At 36.0% G+C, this 21,772-nt stretch overlaps 1 protein-coding gene across 13 annotated transcripts in view; it reads left to right on the forward strand.

Moving 5' to 3' along the window:
- PLEKHA5 (pleckstrin homology domain containing A5) overlaps positions 1 to 21,772 on the forward strand; it is a 170,128-nt gene that overhangs the window by 125,638 nt on the left and 22,718 nt on the right. For 5 of the 13 annotated variants that reach the window (XM_075051347.1, XM_075051336.1, XM_075051335.1 and 2 more), the window contains 5 exons: positions 3,791 to 4,259; positions 5,819 to 5,902; positions 8,551 to 8,670; positions 9,349 to 9,402; positions 15,921 to 16,001. In XM_075051347.1, the coding sequence (XP_074907448.1) occupies positions 3,791 to 4,259; positions 5,819 to 5,902; positions 8,551 to 8,670; positions 9,349 to 9,402; positions 15,921 to 16,001 (808 nt within the window). Of the gene's footprint in view, positions 1 to 3,790; positions 4,260 to 5,818; positions 5,903 to 8,550; positions 8,671 to 9,348; positions 9,403 to 15,852; positions 16,002 to 21,772 lie in introns of those variants that run through there. The other 8 variants (XR_012653600.1, XM_075051345.1, XM_075051346.1 and 5 more) reach the window with 8 other exon arrangements.

The following is a 21,772-nucleotide window of genomic DNA, read 5'->3' on the forward strand; positions in this document are numbered from 1 at the left end:
TCATTGCCATTAGTCCTTCATTAAATATAATTAGGAATTGTTAATGTGTTGTTTCATGAAATACTCCACATAAGCAGTTTGATGAAGGTTGAACTTGCAGTGCAGACAGCAACTTGCACACCCTGACATTTATTTTGTAATGCATGCTGCGGAATGAGAACTGAGAAGGGTCTCTGATGCAATTAGATTTTTTTTAAATTGGACTGTAAAACTTGCAACAAAACAGTAAAAATTTGAATAGCTGTGCCATTTTTCAGTTGCGAACAAGTATAAAAACCCTAAAACTGATTTCATTGCAGGAATCAAATAGAGGGAAGTACTGTTAACAGTATGTTACTAATTAACAATATTTTATTCTTGACTATAGAGAACACTTGTTGCTTAAATAAGGGTGGCATTGATAGCATAAAGGGTGTGCTTTCAAACGCAGTTCTACATAAAAGTAGCAAACTGAAAAGAATTTGCCTTGAGCTATCTTTTTTGCTTTGTGTGGAAGTGGTCTTGAATAATGATCGAAATTTCTAATGTATAGTCTTTAGAATGTGGTTTCATTTAAATTTTAAATTTTGCTTTTGTTCAGATTGCCAGTTTCTGGCTGGAGACAGAAATTTAAGTACAATTGAAGTTGGTGAATGAGAGTAGGAAGAAGCTCCAGTTTATGTTAAAGCTTAAGGTTGGGGTGAGAGGCTAGTAAGGCTGTTTGTCGTAAGTCCTGTTCAACTCATAACTTGAATTTATGAATAGTCTTCACTTAATGGGGAAAAGTTGCTGACTTTTAACAAAGATGCTATCCATTGTATATGTCTCTGATGTGTTAGAGAAATCACGGAGAACAAAACTGAGTATCTCTGGTGTGTCAGACTGAAAAAAAAAAAATTAGTTCTTTAAGAATATTAAATTTTTAACAAACAGATTCAATTAAACAACTATATATAAAATAGGAGCTGTTAGCTGCCCTCAATACAGAATGAAAAGACTTCACTGTGAAGCTACTAATTTTTTAGAGGAACAGGCTGACCCCTTAGTAATTTGACTGCCTGCAAAATTGATGAGAATGATGGCATTGTAGTTTTTTAATTCTTGAAGCTGTTATCTGCCATTTCTGTGGATCTAGACATCTAGTTTTGCAAGAGCCACACAAATAAAAGCAACTGATGCCTTGAGGAAGACAAACCTTTTTTTTTTAAAAAAAACAAAAACAAAAATAAATATTTTTTAAATAAAAACATTCCACTTCAGTATCATTTTATTTAATTTTGCACAAGTCAGCTACTAGTAAACGTTTTCACCAAAAGCGGTCGACTTGAGTGGTCTTTATCAAATGTGAAAAAAAATATAGAAGGGTTGCGTGGTACTAAGTGAGGTTTTTTGTTTCTGCTAACCCGGGATGTGAGACTCTGTCTCCCCACCTTGCCCATATAAGCTTCATCCTAAGTAATAGATGCGGGCTGTACAGCACCAGGTTCCCATCTTCACTCTGCCACCCTTTGCTTGATTCGCGTGTGGAAGTTCTGTATTCTGGACCAGCTGGTATTTGCATTCTTTAGGATGAAGGACTATTTTGAGGTTTCGATCTGAGGGTATTCATAACATTGCAGGACTGAGCCTCTAGAAGTTTAGCAGCAAGGTTGCTTTCCCAAATAGTCCAACTTGGACACTGGAACCAGTATTGCCACCCAACAGTGATCCTAGAGACAACCTCTAAAGGTGTCTATGAGGAGTCTATAAACTCACGTGGAAGCCTTTTTTTCACATGGGAACATTTGTAGGGGGCTTTTTATGATGACAGTTGCAGAAATATTTTACAATTCACAGTGTGCATGACTGCTTGACTGGCTGCAGCAGTCGCCCTTTGTGTGCGAGGCAGCCGTAAGCTGCAGTACTGTCTAAAGTTGTTCTTTGGATTTGACTAGAATGACATTTTTGCAAGTATCAACAGGACATTGGTGAATCTGTTTTGATTTTATCAAATGATAAAAACAAGACTTAATATTGAGGCGGTTGGCCTTTTTTACAGTTTTTATGGTTTACCAATAGAAGTTGGATATGTTATTGTCTTAAATGTTCTAGAACATAAGTAATTCCATGCAGACTTTAAATTGCTATCTTTACATAGTAGAAACTTCAGACAGCTTTTCAGCGGGTTGTCTGGGATATTTAAAGGAGCCAACAGGATTACACTGCCCATTTAATTAATAAAATGGGAGAGGAGCTTCAGTGAGTGAGGTGTATCTAGCTGCCGGATATCTTCATTGAAAACATCAGACTTCACCATACCCACTTGTGAATAGCTAAAATAATATTTTGAAAGTTAGAAATTGAACCCAAAAGGGTCTTGGTTGTTTGTTTTTTTCAATATGGAGATGGAGAAAAGCACTTATCTTTAATAGTATGTTACATGAAGAAATTTAGAGGTATTTAAGCAGGTTTTGCAGCAAAAGAATAGGATTTAGAGTCCATTTCCCTGTTTTATTTTTTTTTTTTGGTGAGAATGGAAAGCTGTCCAATCTACAAAATGGAGATAATACTTCATTAATTCTTAGAAAGCTGCAGAAACTGTAGCAGATTGTGTATGTAAAGCTCTTTATAGCAGTTTTCATCTCCAAAATGTTACAGGTGATCATAAATACTCAGCTTAACTATTTTCAGTGAAAAGTGGGTTTTACCATCATCAATTTCCTTGATAGTTATTCCATAAGCATCTAAAATGCGTAATGCTGGTTTACCTTGCCATTTGCCCTACATCACTTCTTTAATGTTTTTGTGGCACTGAAGTAATTCAAAACCGTCTTCAGATTCTGGTGCCTCGTGGTGGCAGGGATTTTAGTTTGAATTAGTCTGGGATGTAGTTAGAAGCTGCTGCCCTCTGAGGGCTGAATCATGTCCAATTTGAGATCAGTTTTGTTGTCTGTGGGCAAGCATCTATCATAGATGTGATCAGTAGCAAAACGCTTTAAGAGGTGCTCATCTGAATTTTAGATAAGGGTTGAATGAATCAATGTTTATGACCTAGATTTTGTCCTCTGAGAAAGCAAGAAATGCTTTGTCATACTTAAGCATGCATCGATACGTGGTATGGAAAATTTTGCATTTCAACTAATGCTGAAAGTTGGTAAATGACTGTAGCACTCCAGAATTTTAATGTGGCAACAAATTAAAGAATAAGCCTTTGAATTCTTATTTGAGTTGAAAAGCAATACAATATTATTATAAAACAAAGATATTATTTTGCTATTTGTTTCACTTGAGTAGCTGATACGGAATGGCTTGTCCTTGACAATTGCAAAATGTAATTTCATTAGACAATTACTGCTATTTTTCCTTGGTCTGCTGTTAAAAAAATATTTTTATTTTTTTTAATGTCCATAGTAATTGCTCAAGATCTTCTTAGGGAAACAACAGGAGATTTTTTCACTTTTGAAAAATGGGCTCATATGGAAACAGGATAGAACTTCAAAGCTTTCAAAACTCTGAACTGTCCAGCATATAGACAAGTTACAAGATTTGATCTAAACTTAACATTACTAAACCGTTCAACTGGTAAAAAGTTGAAATATGGATTATATAATCAAGCAGCTAATCAGAGAGAGGATCGAGTTTCAGCTGCTACAGTACATTCAATCAATATAGTTGATGCTTTAATTAATGGTTGTCTTGATTTTCTTGCATGTTTTTAAAATGATACTTGCAGTATTAAAAAAAAGGTAAGAGTTAACTAGATAAACCTAACAAATATTGAAAAACTCTATTGCCATATTAATGCTGTCCACTAATAAAATTTGTGTTTCAGCATAATCTCGTATCAGACGTTACCAAGAAACATGCCAAGCCATCGACCTCAAGTTTTACCTCGTTACCCAGAAGGCTACAGAACACTGCCAAGAAACAGCAAAGCACGGCCAGACAGCCTCTGCAGCGTAACGCCATCGGCTTACGACAGAGCCATGGGACCAGTTACAGCCGAAGAAAAACGGAGGTCGATGCGCGATGACACAATGTGGCAGCTCTATGAATGGCAGCAACGTCAGTTTTACAATAAGCAAACAACTCTTACTAGACATAGTACTTTAAGTAGCCCAAAAACTATGATTAATATTTCTGATCAGACGATGCATTCAATTCCCACCTCACCTTCTCATGGTTCAATCGCTGGTTTCCAAGGATATTCCCCACAGCGGACCTACAGATCAGAAGTGTCTTCACCGGTGCAAAGGGGAGATGTAACTATTGATCGCAGACACAGGACACATCATACTAAGGTAAAAATACTTATTTTAATAGTTGAAAATCTTGTTTACAAGGATTTTCAGTAGAAAGTATACAGTTACTGTAAAACTCATGTTGCACTGTATTTTATTATAATGAAAATTAAGTTAGATCACTGTTTTCATGGAGAAAGGTTTGATCTTAAAAAGCATTTAAAAATGTAAAGGTAGTAAAAAGGCATTTTTTAAATACACTAAGTAAAAACATGTTGTCCTAATACCTCTGTCCTTGATACTGTGTTTCTCTAAAGGAAAGAAAAGGAGTCAATAGGCAAAATGTTCATAATAGTTTGTTGTATGTACAGAAATCTTTCTCCTTTCTAGTTTTTTTTAGCTGGAACTCTGAGGACTGCAAATCCCAGATTTCTTTCCACATGCTGTTTTCTATTCTTCAGCCACAAGTTTGCCTGCCTTGGGTTCCAGCAGAAAACTGAACATAGTGGTTTCTTTTGATGCCTTTGAGTTATTAGGGAGATCACTAAAGATCAGAGTCTATTTGCACACAACCTTAGCGCTTGACTGGTGTAACTTTGCTGGTCTTCATCAGTGAGATGGAGACACAAATTGTAAATGGGGTGCTGTATGTGCCTCTGCTATATCCATCATGCTTGTGTTATGCATGTTTTTTTAATACTTTGGAGGTAATTACATAAAAATTAATTTCAGTTGGATATAAAACTAAAGTTTGTGTAAAATGCTCCTGAACATTATTCCTAAATCTTTATCTCAGGTGTCTTTATGTTTCTTGATGCAGGAAAAATTCTTTAACTACATCTTAAAGCAGTTTAAGTTTAAACAACTTACAGTTCATTACTAAGTCTTGGTTTTGGAAGTTTTTAGGTCCCTATCAACAAAAGAGTTGTTTTGACATCCTTTATGTCTCAAGTGCACTGGAAATTTAGTAGTCAGTACTTCTCACACATCTGAGAAATATCACTAGGGTCAGTGCTGCAGAGCATGTGCTTACTTGTCCTTTCAGCCATGTTTTGCTTTCTGATATCTTTTTCTCCCTTGTGAAACACTTTATGCTAGCATTTCATTTCGTATTTAGTGTCTTTTATACAAGACTTCTGTTTACCTTTGTTTTTTCATGCTATTTGGTTCTTATTTTTATTAGTTACACAACTACCTTTTGCCATTAACTTAAAAACACAGACATGTTTTTAAGAGGGAGACTGGCTATTTCAAATCAGTAAGGTAAATTTAAAATTTAAACCTCATCTATATAGAGGTCTTAGGTTTTTAAACAGCGTTCAGCGATGGGTGAAGAACTAAAATTGTTGTTTACATGGGCTATCAGTAGGGCAACAGCTCTGAGGGAGGACTGCTAATTAAATGAATGTTGAAAGCTGGGGTATTTCTAAAATTTAGTGGTAGGCTACTCAAGTGTCCTAGATACTACATCAGCAGAGAGCAGAACTGGCCAAAGCTGGCACAAATCATAGCAAATTTGTCATGAGCATGAAGTTGGCTTGACTTTTTTTTAGCATTTAATAGTTTTTGAGTTTTTTAGATAACTATGGATCATACTGTGCTATTTTGTTTTTGTACAGCATGTCTTTGTGCCCGACAGAAGGTCAATGCCAGCAGGTCTGAGTTTACAGCCTGTTACTCCTCAGAGTCTCCAAGGCAAAACAGTGAGTTGGATTTTTATTTGGTACATCAGGGTTCTTTTAAGATTAATGCTTTAAGTATGAAGAGGCAACACTGAAATTTTATTCTATTCAAAGGTTGCATTAAATGTAGCCTTTATTTTAATTATCAGGGATTTTTAAAGCAAATAAAATATTCCTCTGTGGTTCCATTGAATTCTGAGAATATTGTGTAGCTGCCGAGTCCAGATTTTCTTCGAGAAATACAGATGATTTTTTTTTTTTAATCATCTTTGATCCATTACTGAAATTCCTGGGAGAAGGTAAAATACATCCCAGAACACTTATTTCTCCCTTAATTTAGAAAATTCTAGAAGTAAAGTTCACCTTTTTTGGAAAACTTGAGGATGCTAAAATTGCATTTGGTAAAATTGTGTCCTTTCTGACATCTCCCGTTTTACTGCGGTAGAGCTGAAATTCTCATTGAAGGTATTTCATCGAAGTAATATTGGTGAATAACATCCACCTTCCTAATTCAAAGATGACTCTTAGCCAAAAGCTAAGAGATAGTCCTAAACTTATGTCATTTCTTTACCAGTTTTTCTCTCCTTTCCGTAATCTTTCTTTGTCCATCGGAAATTACTGTTTGAGAGAGTTATAAATTAAGAATACAGATTTTGAATCATGCTGTGGGCAACAGCTCCCCAGTCCATCCTTCCACTGCCTCGACCCCTGTTTCTTGCACTTCCCAGCATGAATCCCTGGCACCTTCAGCAACTTAGGGGTTGGCCTTTGGTAGCTGGTGCCTTATCTCTTCGCCCTGTCTTCTGCAGACATTTCTTTGGGTTCACGGCCCCATCAGCTCCCCTGGGCTGAAGCTGGGCTGATGAGCAGGGTAGGGGGCAAGGAGGTCCAAGCTTCTGCCTGTAGCAACCAGAAGTCCTGCCCACAGTACAAGTGTTGCAGGGGCCAGAGGAGGAAACCTGTAGGTGTAGCTCTTTAAACAAAATGTTGTGTTGTGGTTGTTGCGAGAGTCCCAAGAGCTGTATCAAAAGCACACCACTTACAGCAATGTCAAAAATGTTTGCGACATTGTGAATGTCTAGAGAGGAGTAGGAATTACTGTTAAATGGGCTCCTCTATGGAAAAAAGTTTGCTTGCAAACGTTGCTTTTAAGTACCATTAAAGAGTTGATTCCTAATGCACTAAAATCGGGCTTTTGCAGAACATACTGAGAAGAGTTTTGATCTTGAAAAAGTGATTCACTCTTCCTTTTGTTTGAAGATGCTACTTTTAATTCTCTTATTTCTAAAAATAAGTTTTGTTGTGCTTTGAAATGATGTTAATTTTCAGACTGAAAGCATTGTCACTGATTTTTGGAGAGAACTCGAAAATGTCTTGTATAGCAGTCTAGATTCTTACGCTTACTCTCTGAAATTAAGTATTTCAAATCCAGGTATTGAAAGAGTACTGTAAGAGGAAGATTGGCCATTAGACGATTTGGCTTTGGTGTTGGTTTTGACAACTGAAGCTATGTGGCGATCCCTTGCTCCCTCTTGTGGGTTCCTTTGGTACGAGCTCACAACGGTGCCAGTACCACGCTTAGTCTCGGGGATTTTTCTTCTTTATTCTAAGAAACTGGTATTCGTTTTTCAGTAATTTAATATGTGGTTCTCTGGAGCTTTTTTCTTTACTCTGCTTTGGGGAAATTCTGTGACTGTGGGAAAGAGCAAGCGGGGTTTTAGGGTTTTTTTTGTGTTTGGGTTTGTTTGGGGTTTTTTAACTCACAGAACTTGTGGGGAAATCAAAATGCTGGGTGAATATTTAACTTCTTATAAGGTTGACTTCTGGAGAAGTGTAAGAAACAGAAGCAAACAGGAACATAACAAAAATATGTGATGTTAAATGGGTTTGTTTTCTTTAAAGTATTGCTAATAGAAGTGGCTCCCAGGAATGGTTCAGGTAGAGTTTCCCAAACTGACCTAAACTGATCTGTGTGGAATTACCTGACAAATACCCATTTGAGTGTGACTTTATTTCCGTTATATATATATAACCTTGGACTTTAAATACTATTCTTCATCCCTTCCTAAGGCTGTATTGTACATCTTAGTCATAAAAGTCAAGCAATAAATTAACTGGTAGCCTCAGAGCTGTGGAAGGTGGGATGGAAAATTATTTTTGTCATGCTTGTGCAGTTTTATTTTGTGAAAGGTGATTGTTTCTGATGTAGTTCAGTTATCATGGGGTTTTTATTATTTTTACTCTTAATTTTGGCCATCCTTTCACCAAGCTCAAATGGCTGTCCATGTACAAGTACTGATATCCTAAGGGCTGGAATTTTCTCCCCCTTTACTTAAGTCAATATCATCAGTTTGATACGCATGTCAGAAAAAGTTTGAGGGCTGCACAGACTTTCTCCTGCAAAATCCTCACTTGTTTTTGTCCTTTATACAGAATGTTCCACTTCTACAGCATTTGCAGTATCAATTGTTTTGCGTAGTTAAAAGTTAACCCTTCATTATATATTTGTAAGTGGTCACTTTGGGGGAAGAATGGTCTATCTTTTGTTGTATCGCTATAGAAAGTTTTTGTAAGAAAGATACTAAGAACCCTTATTTTAATTAAGTGTTGTTTAGGATACCAATTAACCTTTTTTCTACTCTTTGGCTTCGCACACTGCACTCCTTCAGCCAGAGGAGCTCACGCTGCTGCTAATAAAGCTGAGACGGCAGCAAGCTGAACTGAGTAGTATCCGGGAACACACACTAGCACAGCTCATGCAACTAAAACTTGAGGCCAGCAGCCCAAAGGTCAGCTATAAAGCAATGTGTGTCATGTACCGTTCTCACTAACTTGTAGTCATTAATCAAAGTTTGCATTGTACCGTTAGCGCAAAATTTTCTGACTGCTATGGGAGTAGAATAGCGTAACGTTGGTTGTGTATGTGATGTTTTGCTATTAACCCTTTGAGGCTTTACCCACAGCTTTTTTGATATTAGCTAAGTCAAAATTACATAGGAACAATTCAAAATATATGGTAGTTAAGTTTAAAGTTAAAGGTTTTTTACCTATTGTTTTAATCAAAATCAGTGGTGATAGATCATGAGATTAATTTATTGTTTATACTGCCTCATATCAGATACAATCTTGTAATCTGTGTAGAAAAATCAGGACATGTTTAAAACACAGATTTATCAAAGGGTTTATAGTTCTCTGTATAGTAGAAATTTACATTAGCTTACTGTATTTTATATGTAAAGCCAAAATGTAATGTAGTAGTTCGTAGTCTGATTCATGGCAAACTTTCATCAATTCTGTTTTGGGATCAGAACTTGTTAACACTTCACCAAAAAAAAGCAGATAAAAGCAGCATTATATTTCTACATAAAACAGAAAGATCACTGTCTAGTTTACGTCTTTTAAAGCTCTTTTCATACATTCTGCACTTTCTGTCCCTTTCCTTTTTCTCCCTGACTGCTGCCTGCTAGAATGAGATTCTTTCACATCACCTTCAAAGGAATGCCATATATTTGGATCATCAGGTGGGATTTGCAATTTTCTTGTGTGTTTACATTTCTTAATGCTTTTTGCCTGCTGCTATCAAGCTGGAAATATTTGGGGAGAAGGATTTTCAGTGCTTTTTATCAAATTGGATATTTAATACACACCCTTTTTAAGTAGCACAGAATATCTTAATCAGTTACAAATTTGACCTGTAATGGGAAAAAAACCCCTCAATTTAAAATTTGTCAGAATACAGTAGCCACCCACCAATTAATTTTTCTGTTCCTTATTTCCTTCTTATAATAACACTAACTGTAGTATTGTATCATCTTTAACCAGAGGCATAATATATTTCCAAGCTCATATGACACACATGCAATTTATAGAAACTTCTGATAATTTTAGTTTTCTGAATTAAGAAGAATTAGATGTTTCTACAGGACACTCAATGAAAGGGAGGTCAAACAGGAAAAAATGTTTTAAGCAAATCATAGCATGGCTCATTACTTTTTCTCCTTTTACTCAGTTATTTCTTAAAGGTTTAAAAGATTTTACTTCTTTACAATTTCTGATCACTCATGGAGTGAGGGTACAATTCTGACTTCACTAACATAATTGATTGCCAAGTGAAGAATTGTGATATCACATGCCTCTTTTTATGGGTTTGGTGCACGATCAAAAGGGATTTCTGAACAAGTTATGTGTGAGAAGTTTTTAAATGGGAAATTTTTGCTGGCACTTATAAAAGACAGTCATAAGTGCTTAGAAGAAATATAAGCAACTACATGTCCATTAGTTAAAGATATAAAAATCAATACAGCTTATTCTTTTAATAATATTCTTTCTTCTAATGAACTTTTTCAGCCTTACACTTAAAACGAACTGTTCTTAGAACTTTTATGTCCTACCTGTTCCTGTAATAGGATTTCAGTGAGTTACTAAAAACCACACACTCGTGCAGAGACATCCACACACATGCACTTAGTTCACCCAGTGACTTTATTTTCCTATTATCTCTTGAAAACAAGGTGTGACAAATTCAGTTAGATGCCAATGCATTTCTAAACATCTCTGTCTTAAGGGGCTGTAGGAGGTCCAAAACAGTAGGGAAAAACTGCTTGCTAAATTAGGCCAAAATATTTCATCCAACTCGAATATTTCCAGTTTATAATGTTTTGGAATAAGGGAGTAATTCTGTCTTCAACAGTGTAATTCATTGCCAAGAAAAGATAACTGTCTATGTGAAGTGTAAAACTGTGTACCATGCTGTTCCTTGATTAGCCAAGCTTGTGAGTATAATAGACAGGATTGAACAGAAAGAATTGCCTATATATAACATGCAAAGTGGTAAGAAGGATTTTCTTTTTACTTGCATCAGATAAAATTTAGAAATGTGATGTGATAAACATTAATTTAGGGAAGTGTCTAAATCTTACAAACGTGCCATAATTACCCCTACCAGAGATACAAGAAATCACTGCACTTCTTACAGCAAGAAATCATTATCAAGTCTAAAATATATTACCTTAATTACAAAATCATGGAAGAGCAGGTTGGAATACTTGTCCCAGTTTCTGATCAGTTTTTCTTTTTTTCCCTTGTCTTAATATAATCCTGCAACCTACCTGTATGAAATAAATACCCCTGAGACTCTCTTTGCTTTGAGTACCACTGCTTCTAGGGGTGGTATCTCGTTCTATCTTTTTATTACTTTGTCCATTATCAGTTTTCTTTTATGTTGGGAAGAAAAAAATCAAAGTTTTTTTTAGTCTAGTTGAGACCTTTCTTCCTCGTTATCCACAACTGTAACCAGCTTGCATAATCACTTGCCCTCTTTGAATTTTAAATGTCCAGTGTACTTAAGGTATTTCCGCTTGTATTAATCCCTGAAAATAGTGTCAAAACCTGCTTTGCCTAAAGCATGTGGTGGAACTCCAGTCCTGTTATCTTCAACTCTCACCTTTTTGGTCGCAAAGAATCCAGTACCATGCATAACAGTAATTAGTAAGTTTGTACCAAGGTTGCACAGGTGAATTTTTCAGGCAGACTAAAGTTCATGTGTAGGGAGGGTAACTTTTATGCTGTTGCAGTAAGTTGGTGTCTACTGGTTAGGTGGCTTTCTTATCAAGACTCAAGAATATCCCATAGCCTTTTTTAAATCATACTTTGTTTTTGTACTGCTGTTTCCTGTTGAGATGCTTAGAAATTCTTATGTTACACTTTTTGATGTTTTTGTGCTACACTTTCAGAATTTTTGTTGTTGTTGTTGGAGTCCAGAGGTAGGGAAGAAAAGATTGAAGAGACTTGACGCACTTACATGCAACCGTATGATTTCTTTGATGTCTTATGGCCCAAAGAATGATTGTCCAGCATCCTTTTTTTTAAAGTGAGGTTGTGAACCACTCTGCTGGCTCAAGGTTCATAGAGAGGTGGGAGAGAGACTCATCTGCCTTTTAGGAAGTAGTTCCTGCAGCACAGCTAGCAACCCTAGGCAATGATGATTTGTTTGCCAACGTGGGATGGCAATGAGGGCACATATAATCTCAGTCTTCTTCATTATCAAGTTTTAAGGGATGACTTATTGTGTATTACTAAATCCAAGCCAGCAGTCTCCTTAATGCATTTGTACCCAGTAATTACAATAACAGGAAAGAAAAGTAGGAATTTTTTTCAAATAAAAGCTAGACACGCTTTTTTCTCCTTTGTAAATAAAGCCAGGGCAGGAGGTCCCACTTGAGTCTTTCTGTTACTATGGAGAATTCCAGCAAACCAGTCTTTTAGTACACTTCTGAATTTTATGTTCATAGTAAAACTTTTCTTTGGTTGAAAAACCCTTTTCTACTGAGCTCAGGCTATGTATGTAAAACTCTCCATGCGTGTTGTCATACTGATTTCAGCATATCCCAAGTTGGTTTGTTACAGTAGAAGCTCTACTAAATTTCATTTAGTCTTGGGTTTTTTTTCCCATTTTTTGAAATGGCTGTTTATGTAAATAGTTTACATGTTAAGTAGTTCATATACTTCTGCTGGTACTTTCATTTTTAGTTTCTTTCACTTTTCAAAGGGTGCATAAAAATAAACAGAACTTGAACAAGAAGTTGTCAAATAAAGAAATAAAGGAGTGCAGGTCCCACAGCCAACATCCATGCTGTCTTGGTGTTTCGTTTCCGTTTTTGACTCTTCACCACCCTCTTTCCAAGATGCTGAAGGTAGTTCTGGGAAAACGTAGTAAGTTAGGGGAGGCCGGAATAGTACAAGGGGGTTTGGATAGAGCTGACAGATATCATGTATTATATCTGATATCTTGTGTTTCAGCCTAGAATTCTACGTCCTATATTAGCAAAATATAGGATACTACTCTTACTTGTATTTTTCAGGTTATCCGGAAAAGGTAGAGTGAGCTGACCCAGCCACCACTGTTGTTCTTTCTGCTGCTTTTTTTTCCCTTTTACCTCCCCAGAGGAAGAAGGGAGGCTCAAGGACAGGGGCTCTGTAGAGTGAAAAAAAGTCTGCGCTGGAGGCAGCATTGCTGTAAAAAGGCAGCAGGAAGGAAAAGTGCTTTTTCCTTCTTTTTTTGGACAGAAGATTAAAGAGCAGAGGAAAGGTGGGAGAAAAGCTTGGTCAGGTCCTATGGCCACTGCTTTTACCATGAGGAAGCTTAAGAGGAAATGGGTAGAACTGCCAATCTGAACTCAGTCTTTTGTCACCCAAAACATATGGTCTTATCAGTGTGGTCAACTGTCCTGGTAGGGAGCCGTTATTCCAGCTGATCGCTGCCACCAGAACAGCACATACTGAAATGTCATCTGTAAAGGGTGTTATCAAACACAGAAGAGAATTTAGAAGAAGGAAGGAAGAGAAAAATTGTCAATAGTTTAGCTTTACAGTTTAAAACACAAAATACCCACTCAGGTACTCACTCGTAAATAATGTAGCTGTTCATATAGATCATATGTCAAGGTGGTATTTTTTTCGTTGCTTCCAACTGGAAAATGCTTTTATATACTACATTAGTAAAGAAAAAATACAAAGATGAAGCATCACTTCTGGGAAGAAAGTGTTATTTACTAGAAGTAGAAAGTGATAAAGCCAGGACTGATGGATTTTCCTTGGTTTTACTGCTGTGTTGCTGTGTGGCATCAGGCAGTTCACACTTCAGTTTGCTTATAAAAATCTTAATTCCAATTTTTGTGACTTCTTTAAGTGGAGAGACTCTATAATGCTATTAGTATTATACATAGGATCTAAAAGGCATCCTTTACTGTACAATATTTTTTTTTTTTGGAAGTGAGAGAAAATCAAGGCTTATTTCTGTTGTGAACAAGCAAATATTTTTCCTTGAGCTATTTATTCAATGTGAATAGTGTCCAACTTCAGTTTGGGAGTAGCCTCATGATAATGCTTTAAGAACACAAAATAGGTATCCTCTTCACCTTTTAGAGCATGGGACTTGCTGTTGTGTCCAGCGTAGCTCTAGTTTACTTTGACAGTTCTTCAGTATGCATTGCCTTGCGTGTGCGCTAGCTTTAGTTAATGGAAAGTTTGTGACAGATACATACTCCCTCAAGTACTTAATTTCTCAATAGTTAAATATCAGTATTTTTTGGAAATGTTATTTCCTAAATGGACAAAAAGCTTGCTATATTTGACTGCTACAAAGGCTCTTTGGTTGGCATTACTTTACCAATTATCTGTTTTTTCATCTTTGTTCCATAAGGGCTTAAGGAACTGGAGCTTTTCTGGAAATAACTGGCCTTTGCAGTGTTAGATAAGCACAGTTAAGCACCAGTGGTAGTAAAAATATTGGAAGAAGTCCTATAAATCAAAGTTGGAGCTGGCTGGAGGACAAAACATTACTTAGGAACATCTTTTGAGGAAATCCACTTTTCTTCTTTTCTAATCTGGATAAGAACAATCTTTGAACAGTTCCACAGAAATTAATTCCGGTGTCTGTTATCAGTCAGAAAGGAAAAATTTGAAATTCTGTAAAAAAGAATTAGCCAAACAGCCTGAAGCTGTCGAAATCCTCCTAATAAAAGTGCATCCAAACCAGTATACTCCTAATAAAATATTTCAGCTTCAGAGCGATTTTTCCTTTACAAATATTTCAGTTGGCTGTAGTTTGATTGCTTGGCTTTGGACCTTATTGTTGATCTTACTATTGAGCTATCTTTTGGTATCACCCTGTGCTCACACTCTCTGGACAAAATTTTAATGTAAAGGGAGAACAACTTCTTGTGTCAGTTCTCGTTTTCTGTTTATGTATATTGTAGACGATGGTGCCAATGGGAGGGGTTGCTCGTTTGTTTTTTTCCTGCCTTGAACAAACAGAGCATCATAAGCTTGCCTTCTTAAGATAAGGTACTATTTATTGGGTGATGAACTTATCAGCTTATCAGACTTTACTATGTATAAAACAACAACAACAACAAAAAGGTCCTCTATCTGTAACAAGAAAAATGTGGCTCCTACAAGGAGAAGAAAAAAAATACTTCTCCAAATGTACAAGTTAGGTTTTTTCCTAAGTAATTAGGGGCAAGAAATTCCAAAAGGCATCAAAAACTCAGGCTTTCTGTTGCATTTCAATCTGTGAGACAAAACCTTCCCATGCAAATTCATGGTGAGTCCATATATATACATGAAGACAGAGTGAAAGATCATAAATATTCATACACACACTTCCTTCCTGTGTAACCATACTTGAAACAGGTATTGCTAAAGTTTCCTGAAATTTTCAATAGGTCCTAAAGCTTCCAACAAAAACTAGGAGGGGGATTGTGCGTTAAGTGACTTTTCAGTTTCCTTTGGAGAGGAAAACTATCTGTTTTCATAACTTTTTCCTTACTGTCAGGAAAGTCTCCTTTTTAAACCCAAAAATCCTATGCTATTTTCTGTGTTGCAATTTTTACTGTAATAATCAAAGTATCTGGTTTTGACATTTGCACACTCATCAATAAATACTAATCATTATAGAAAATGTCTGACCAGTTCTGAAAGAGTTTCACACCCATATATGAGGGTGGATAAATACAATGTGTAATGATTCAAAGTTCCTAAGTATATAAATCAGTGCAGTATATAAAGGCATTTTGTGATACGTGAACATAAGTCTAAACCTCGCTTCAATATTAAGAAGCTGGGAATGCTTATATCTTCTTAATGTACATTGAGTTATTAAATCTATAATTTAAAAGGTTTTCTGGTAAAGGTTTGCATGTTCCTATTGCATAATCCGATAATACCTTTCATTTCAATATCATGCAAAGTTGGGCTTATTTTAAGCATTTTTATTTTTAAAAAGGGAGAGTGTTGGTGAATAAATGTTACATTGGTTTTGAGCATTTATGTGGGTTTGTTACATTTTTTTTGATGTTACTAAACTTTTCAGATGTTGATATTACTGAATGATGGAATATATAAAAAGCATGGGATAAAATGTAATCTACTGCATTATTAGAAAAAATTAAAGTAGAGGCTATATTTTACAGTGTCGTCTTTCAAATCTAGCCATGCTGTAAACTGATGTTTGCTGTATGCTCCTCCTGATTTGAAATAGATGAAAGAGAATGAACCTTTAATCACCATGGTTCACACTATGATTGAGAACTCGGCGCTAAGACCGCAACTGTACCAGCAAGTAAGGTCTTGGATAGTGAATGAAATTGCTTTCTCATCTGCGAAAATTTTCCTTAGTGACAGTTTTGGTTGTTCCTCAGATTTATTCATAACATTGGTGTTCTCTTATTTGCTTTGGAAAACCACAAGTCATCCATGCTTTATAAAATGCTGCAATATCGTTAGCATGGCTTTTGCTGCGTTTTTGTTGTTAAGTATTAAATGTACACTTTGAATAACTTTTTCTGTCTAGATGATTTAATTAGTTGATGTTTTATGCAGGTGTCCAGTAAATTCATAAAACTTCCAATAAGCTTCCAACATTTGTCTTAGCATGATTCTCTGCAATTAGTGTTCAAAGGTGCTTCTTTCTTTTGACCACTACAAAAGCATGTGAGTGGTGTTTACCTGGTCATTTCTGGCAATTTTGTTTTGTTCTAGGAAGTGGATTTACAAGTTTTTGTTTGCACCTACCAAGCCTTTAGCCACTGAAGAAAGGAAGGATCAAATTTACTTTGATCTGGGGACTGTAAATCCAAAAGGCAGTGTCTGTTCATAAAGTCACAGCAGACTTAACCGTGCACACTTAGAGTATTTAGTGATGGTTGTAAATGGTAAGATGGAAGAAGAATCAGAAATGTGAATGGAAATATTGTCTGTGAGTTGAGACCTGCATTAACTTATGAGCATGGCCAATACGTATCTGTTGGCACTGCAGTGTCTTAGAGATACTGGGCCTTAACTGAATAGCTCCTGTCACATCAGGGACTTTATAAGAAGGTTCTAGCCTCAACTGCAACAAAGATGTTGTTCTTACTTAAATGACTACGGTATTTTGCAGCAGATGAGGTGTACAATTCTGGCTGCCCGTCAAAAGGGAATATATGACCAGTTCCCTTGCACTTGCATTTATGCCCTTGTGAGCCAAACAACATATAAAGGTTGCATAGTTTGAAGAAAAGTAGATGTTCTGCCATGTAACACAGTCATTTATTAGCGATTAATGCTTTGCTGTGTTTCTAAAATATGCTGCAGCTTAATTTCATGTTTCATTTTTTTGGAAGTCAACTCCACATTGTAGACTTGCAACTTTTCTGGATCACAAGCAAGAAAAATCTCAGCTTTTCAAAGGAAGTTGGGTTGTGAGTGACTTTGATTTCAGGATCATCCAATTTGTGCCCCTATGTGCACAATAGGAGCTTTAACATGGAACCTGAAGGAACTATTTAGGAGAGGAATGGGAGAAGTAAGGTGTCCTCAAGCCCTAAACGAAAGTGGGTTTTGTTGGTTTGTTTGTTTGTTTGGGTTTTTTTAAGAAGCCTAGCTGTTATGATTTTTTAAAAGCAAGTCAATTTTCTGTAATGAGTATGTAAGACAAGTAAGTCAACATACATATAATGAATAGAGGTGCTTTGGATGTGTCAGGGTAAACTAGCTCAGCTTCTAATGTTAATATAGACACATGTGAGGCATGGCTGTGCCTGGGCTAGTCTGCCTGCTTATTGAGGGATACCAATAAATTTCAGAGCGCTGTCTTGACAAAGCTATGCTGTCAGCTAAGGTATCGCTACACAGCACTGCCTTCACCTTGTAGACATACCTGCTGCTTCATACTTGACACTGAATAAGCACCTTTTTTGACATTCTTGTCAAAGAAACAGTGAATCTAGCAGGTCATGAAGATGGAATAACCTTTTGTCACTAGAGATGTGATCTCTACAGGTCAGAGTGTTTGTGACAAGTTGGCAGGCTTGTGCAGAAAAACCCATATATTGCATAAACCGGAGAATAGCAAGACCTTCTGCTTTCATGGATAAAGTCTCCTCCACAAAATACTGCATTAACCAACTGCTGGGGAAGGATAAAAATACAGTCAAAATTTCACTGCTTAAATAGTCTTCTAAACTTCTGAGATGTAAAACTAACCTGTTTAAAATTCTGGCAACTTCTTTAAAGTTTAAACAACATACAAGTTTTTTATTTAAATAAAATAAATTGGGTTTACTAATCATCTTTCCCACTGCAGTTTTAAAGAAATGTAAACAATTGGGAGAAGCCTCTGTGTAAGCGACTGAAACCTGTTTTGTTGTCAAGATGATAAACTAGTTTGTGATGACTGTAACCATTCTTGTGGGTAGAGAAAAGGATCTTTCTTTGCTTCAGTTTATTCAGTTCAGTTTTATGACTGAGCTCATTTAGAGTTAAGCAAAGCAAGAAACACTTGTATTTAATTAAAAATTAAGGTGTTTTCCTTCTTGTTTGTAATGATTAATGGTTCTTTAGTAAAATAGCTAAAATATATACTATTTTAAATATGGTATTTATAAGACATTTTTGTTTGTGATTTCTTACATCTTCACAGTTATTTAAATCACATTGACTTAGATCAGTCTGCTCTATGGACTGTACTGTAAATTTACAAGTATAAGCCAGGGCAATGATTCCATATGTAGAGACAAGAAAAACTGAGGCTTTTTACAGCCTGGACCCATTTCTACTTTGGGTTTTTTTTTCTTTCTTTCTAATCTAGGTGAGAAATGTTAATCTTGTTTTCTAAAGCAGTATATACGGATTTTAAAAAGTAGAATTATCCTCTGTTCTTCTTACATGTGTGTGTTCCCTAAAGGGGGGAAAAAATGAAAATCTGAGTGCAACAAGCTAACACCTAGGTCTTTGCTTGGGTAATTATTCTTAATACATTAAAAACCTATAAAAATAGTCCTTGATTTTTTTTCTCCTATAAGGATAGGGAGATCTTGTTTACGGCATACTTTAATATTATCATCATCATCACCATCATCATTATTATTGTTATTATTATAGCAGCTGCATACATTGAAACTGTTATGCATGTTAGATTTTGAGATTTGTAGGTAGAAATATTTTTAAGGTTTTGTTATGAACATGAGATGATTGTATTTGAGCTAAAAATCTTGTATTTCCAATTTGTATTTGAAATGTTATCTGTCACATTATGCAAAATTAGAGGAGAATCTTGCTTACTGTGGGGTAAATGCCCATTTGACCTGCTTCCTGATAGTAAGAAGTACTTTAAAAAAAGAAAAAAAAAAAGAAATAAGCCTTTGTAAGTCTGACTTTAACTTTGTGCTCTCCACAAAATGTCCTAGATTGTCCTGTTTTAATTTCCTAAGTGCAGTAACCTTGCAGAGATGCTTAGTGTGCTCTCAGGGTGTGAAATTTCCTGCCATATATTTATTGAATCAAAATGGTTAGCAGAATCTGAAAATAGCTTATAAGGTAATGAAATAATACTGTCACTTAGTTTTTAATAGTGACTGCTTAAATAGGTTTAACCCCTCATGTCTCAAGAGAGATATTTGCCTAATCTGCTTTTATTTGGGAAGAAATTTCCGTCTAAGGACATCTTACATTGTGTCCTTTGTGGTGGATTTATCCACTTCTGTGATTCAGCTGGTACTGGCGTTTGACGGAGATGGGGACTGTACAGTAGGACTGTAAAGTAGATGACAAATTATTTCGAACATAAGATGGCAATTCAATTAAGGTCACTTCACCTTTTCACATATCAGAGGTTTGGCCACCCTCTGCATGTGCAGTTTGCCTTTCAAAAATGGTAAGTTCTATTTGTAGGTATTCAGGGTGCGGCTCCTTAATGTCTGGGAGCTGTACAGTGTATTTCATCGTGGTAAGAGGAATGGACTTTTTTATGTTTGAGTAGGCAAATGTTGAGGAAAAGTGTAGAAGTCAGCAGCAAGTCATGTCATTGATTCAGTAGGTGGCACTCTTTCTCTGAAATTAACATCCTGGTAAAGTGTTTGTAGGAATGATTTGGCGAGAGAGGCATTTGTTGAATGTGGCATAAAATACATTTCGATAACTTGATCGTTGGAGCTCTTATAATGCATTTGCCAAGGTTATGAGGTTGTTAACCTTGCTTGTAATGTGTAATTGCATTTTGTCTACTGCAATTCCTCTCATAATTCCAGTAGGATGTGATAGCATTCCGCACTTTTTGCCTTAAGCTGATTTATAGATGTGCTATGGAAAGAGAAGCTGCTGTTTTGTCAGAGATGGATTGTTTCATACTATTTTTAGAGGTTTTGCGCTAAGTCTATGTAAAATGTTGCAGTAGAGATGTTGAAATGAATTGGTGCTCCAGCAGTGCCTATTGTGGGAAACTAGTACCGCTGACAAAAGCAAGAAGTTGGCAGCAATTTTAAAAGTGTGATAGGATTTTAATAAGAAGAATTAGCACGTGCATAGTCTTCTTTGAAAATGTGTTCTTGTTTTCTGAATACTTAAAATATATTCCTTTTAGGAGGCAGGCAAGGATAAGGATGCTGAATTGGCAAGCTGTTTTAAACTTGGCTATAATTAAGGCTGATATGCCAAAAAAAATCAATGTCTTTTTTAAAAAAATTAAAACAGTGTAAAAAATACTGCCTTGAAAAAATAACATTACATTTTTCCAGGCAAGCTATATAAAATGCTAAGCAGTGTCTTGGGAAGATGTATTTTTCTAATAGGGAATAATCTTTCTTTTGTAAAATCTTCCTGTTGTGAAATATAACTAGGTTTTCTCTGTAAGTTAAAGACATTTGGCCATGTTTATGAGTTTGGTTTTTTTTTAAATATTTCCATTCCTCATTTTTCTCTCATTGTGATAAAATCAACAGTTAAAAAACCACAACTCTACAATAGTAAGAGTTTAAATAGATATCTTAATTTTTGTGACATTCATGAGGTGCAAAAGTGCTGTGGCTTTTTTCATATTCCAACACTCATTTTCATAAAATGTCCATTTCAAAGAAAGTTACTGTGTGGTTTTAATACACTATACATACTTTTAAATTGTCACCAGGTGCATTTGCATGAGGTATGTGGACATAATGTCTTGAAATGAAACACTTAAGTGTGTTGAAGATTTACTATATGTTTGGAATGCTTGTCTGATTAACCCTTCCCTAGTCCTTTTACTTGTAAGTGTGCTTTAACATAGAATTGTGTTTTTATAGTCTGTCTTGCACTATTAAATCATGATGACCTAATTATGACATATACATGAAAGGAAAGCATCTAGTTGGGACTCAATGCACACATGTTTTTAATTAAGTAGAATACGAAGGTTGATAGTGTTATGCCAATAAGTGCAGTATAGGACATCAAGTAGTTACTGTATGTGACAGTCCATTCTAAAATGGGGCGCTACCTTTTTTCATGTAAAATATTTTTAAATTTTGTTACTGGCCAGTTCTGAGACTAAAAGAGTGAAGAACTTAACATGAGGAGCTGTATGAAAGTAGTGTGAGGACAGCTTACATGCTGACTGGCATGAGGAGACAAGTTTGCATAGGTCCAAAGGTAAAATAGAAGGGCTTCCATTTATGGCATTTCTGGTAATACTTTTGCTGTGGTTTAACCCCAGCCAGCAGCTAAGCACCACGCAGCAGCTCACTTGCTTCCCCCCCACACCCAGTGGGATGGAGGAGAGAATAGGGAAAAAAAAAAAAGTAAAACTCATGGGTTGAGAGAAGAATAGTTTAATAGAACAGAAGGGAAGAAACTAATAATGATAATAATAACAATAACAAAATGGCAATAATAATAAAAGGATTGGAATATACAGAACAAGTGATACACAGTGCAATTGCTCACCACTCACCGACCGATGCCCAGTTAGTTCCTAAGCAGCGATCCCCCCAGGCCAACTCCCCCCAGTTTATATACTGGGCATGACATCACATGGTATGGAAATATTCCTTTGGCCAGTTTGGGTCAGCTGCCCTGGCCATGTCCCCTCCCAACTTCTTG

Source organism: Buteo buteo, chromosome 19 (genome assembly GCF_964188355.1).
Source record: "Buteo buteo chromosome 19, bButBut1.hap1.1, whole genome shotgun sequence".
NCBI classification, from domain to species: Eukaryota; Metazoa; Chordata; class Aves; order Accipitriformes; family Accipitridae; genus Buteo; species Buteo buteo.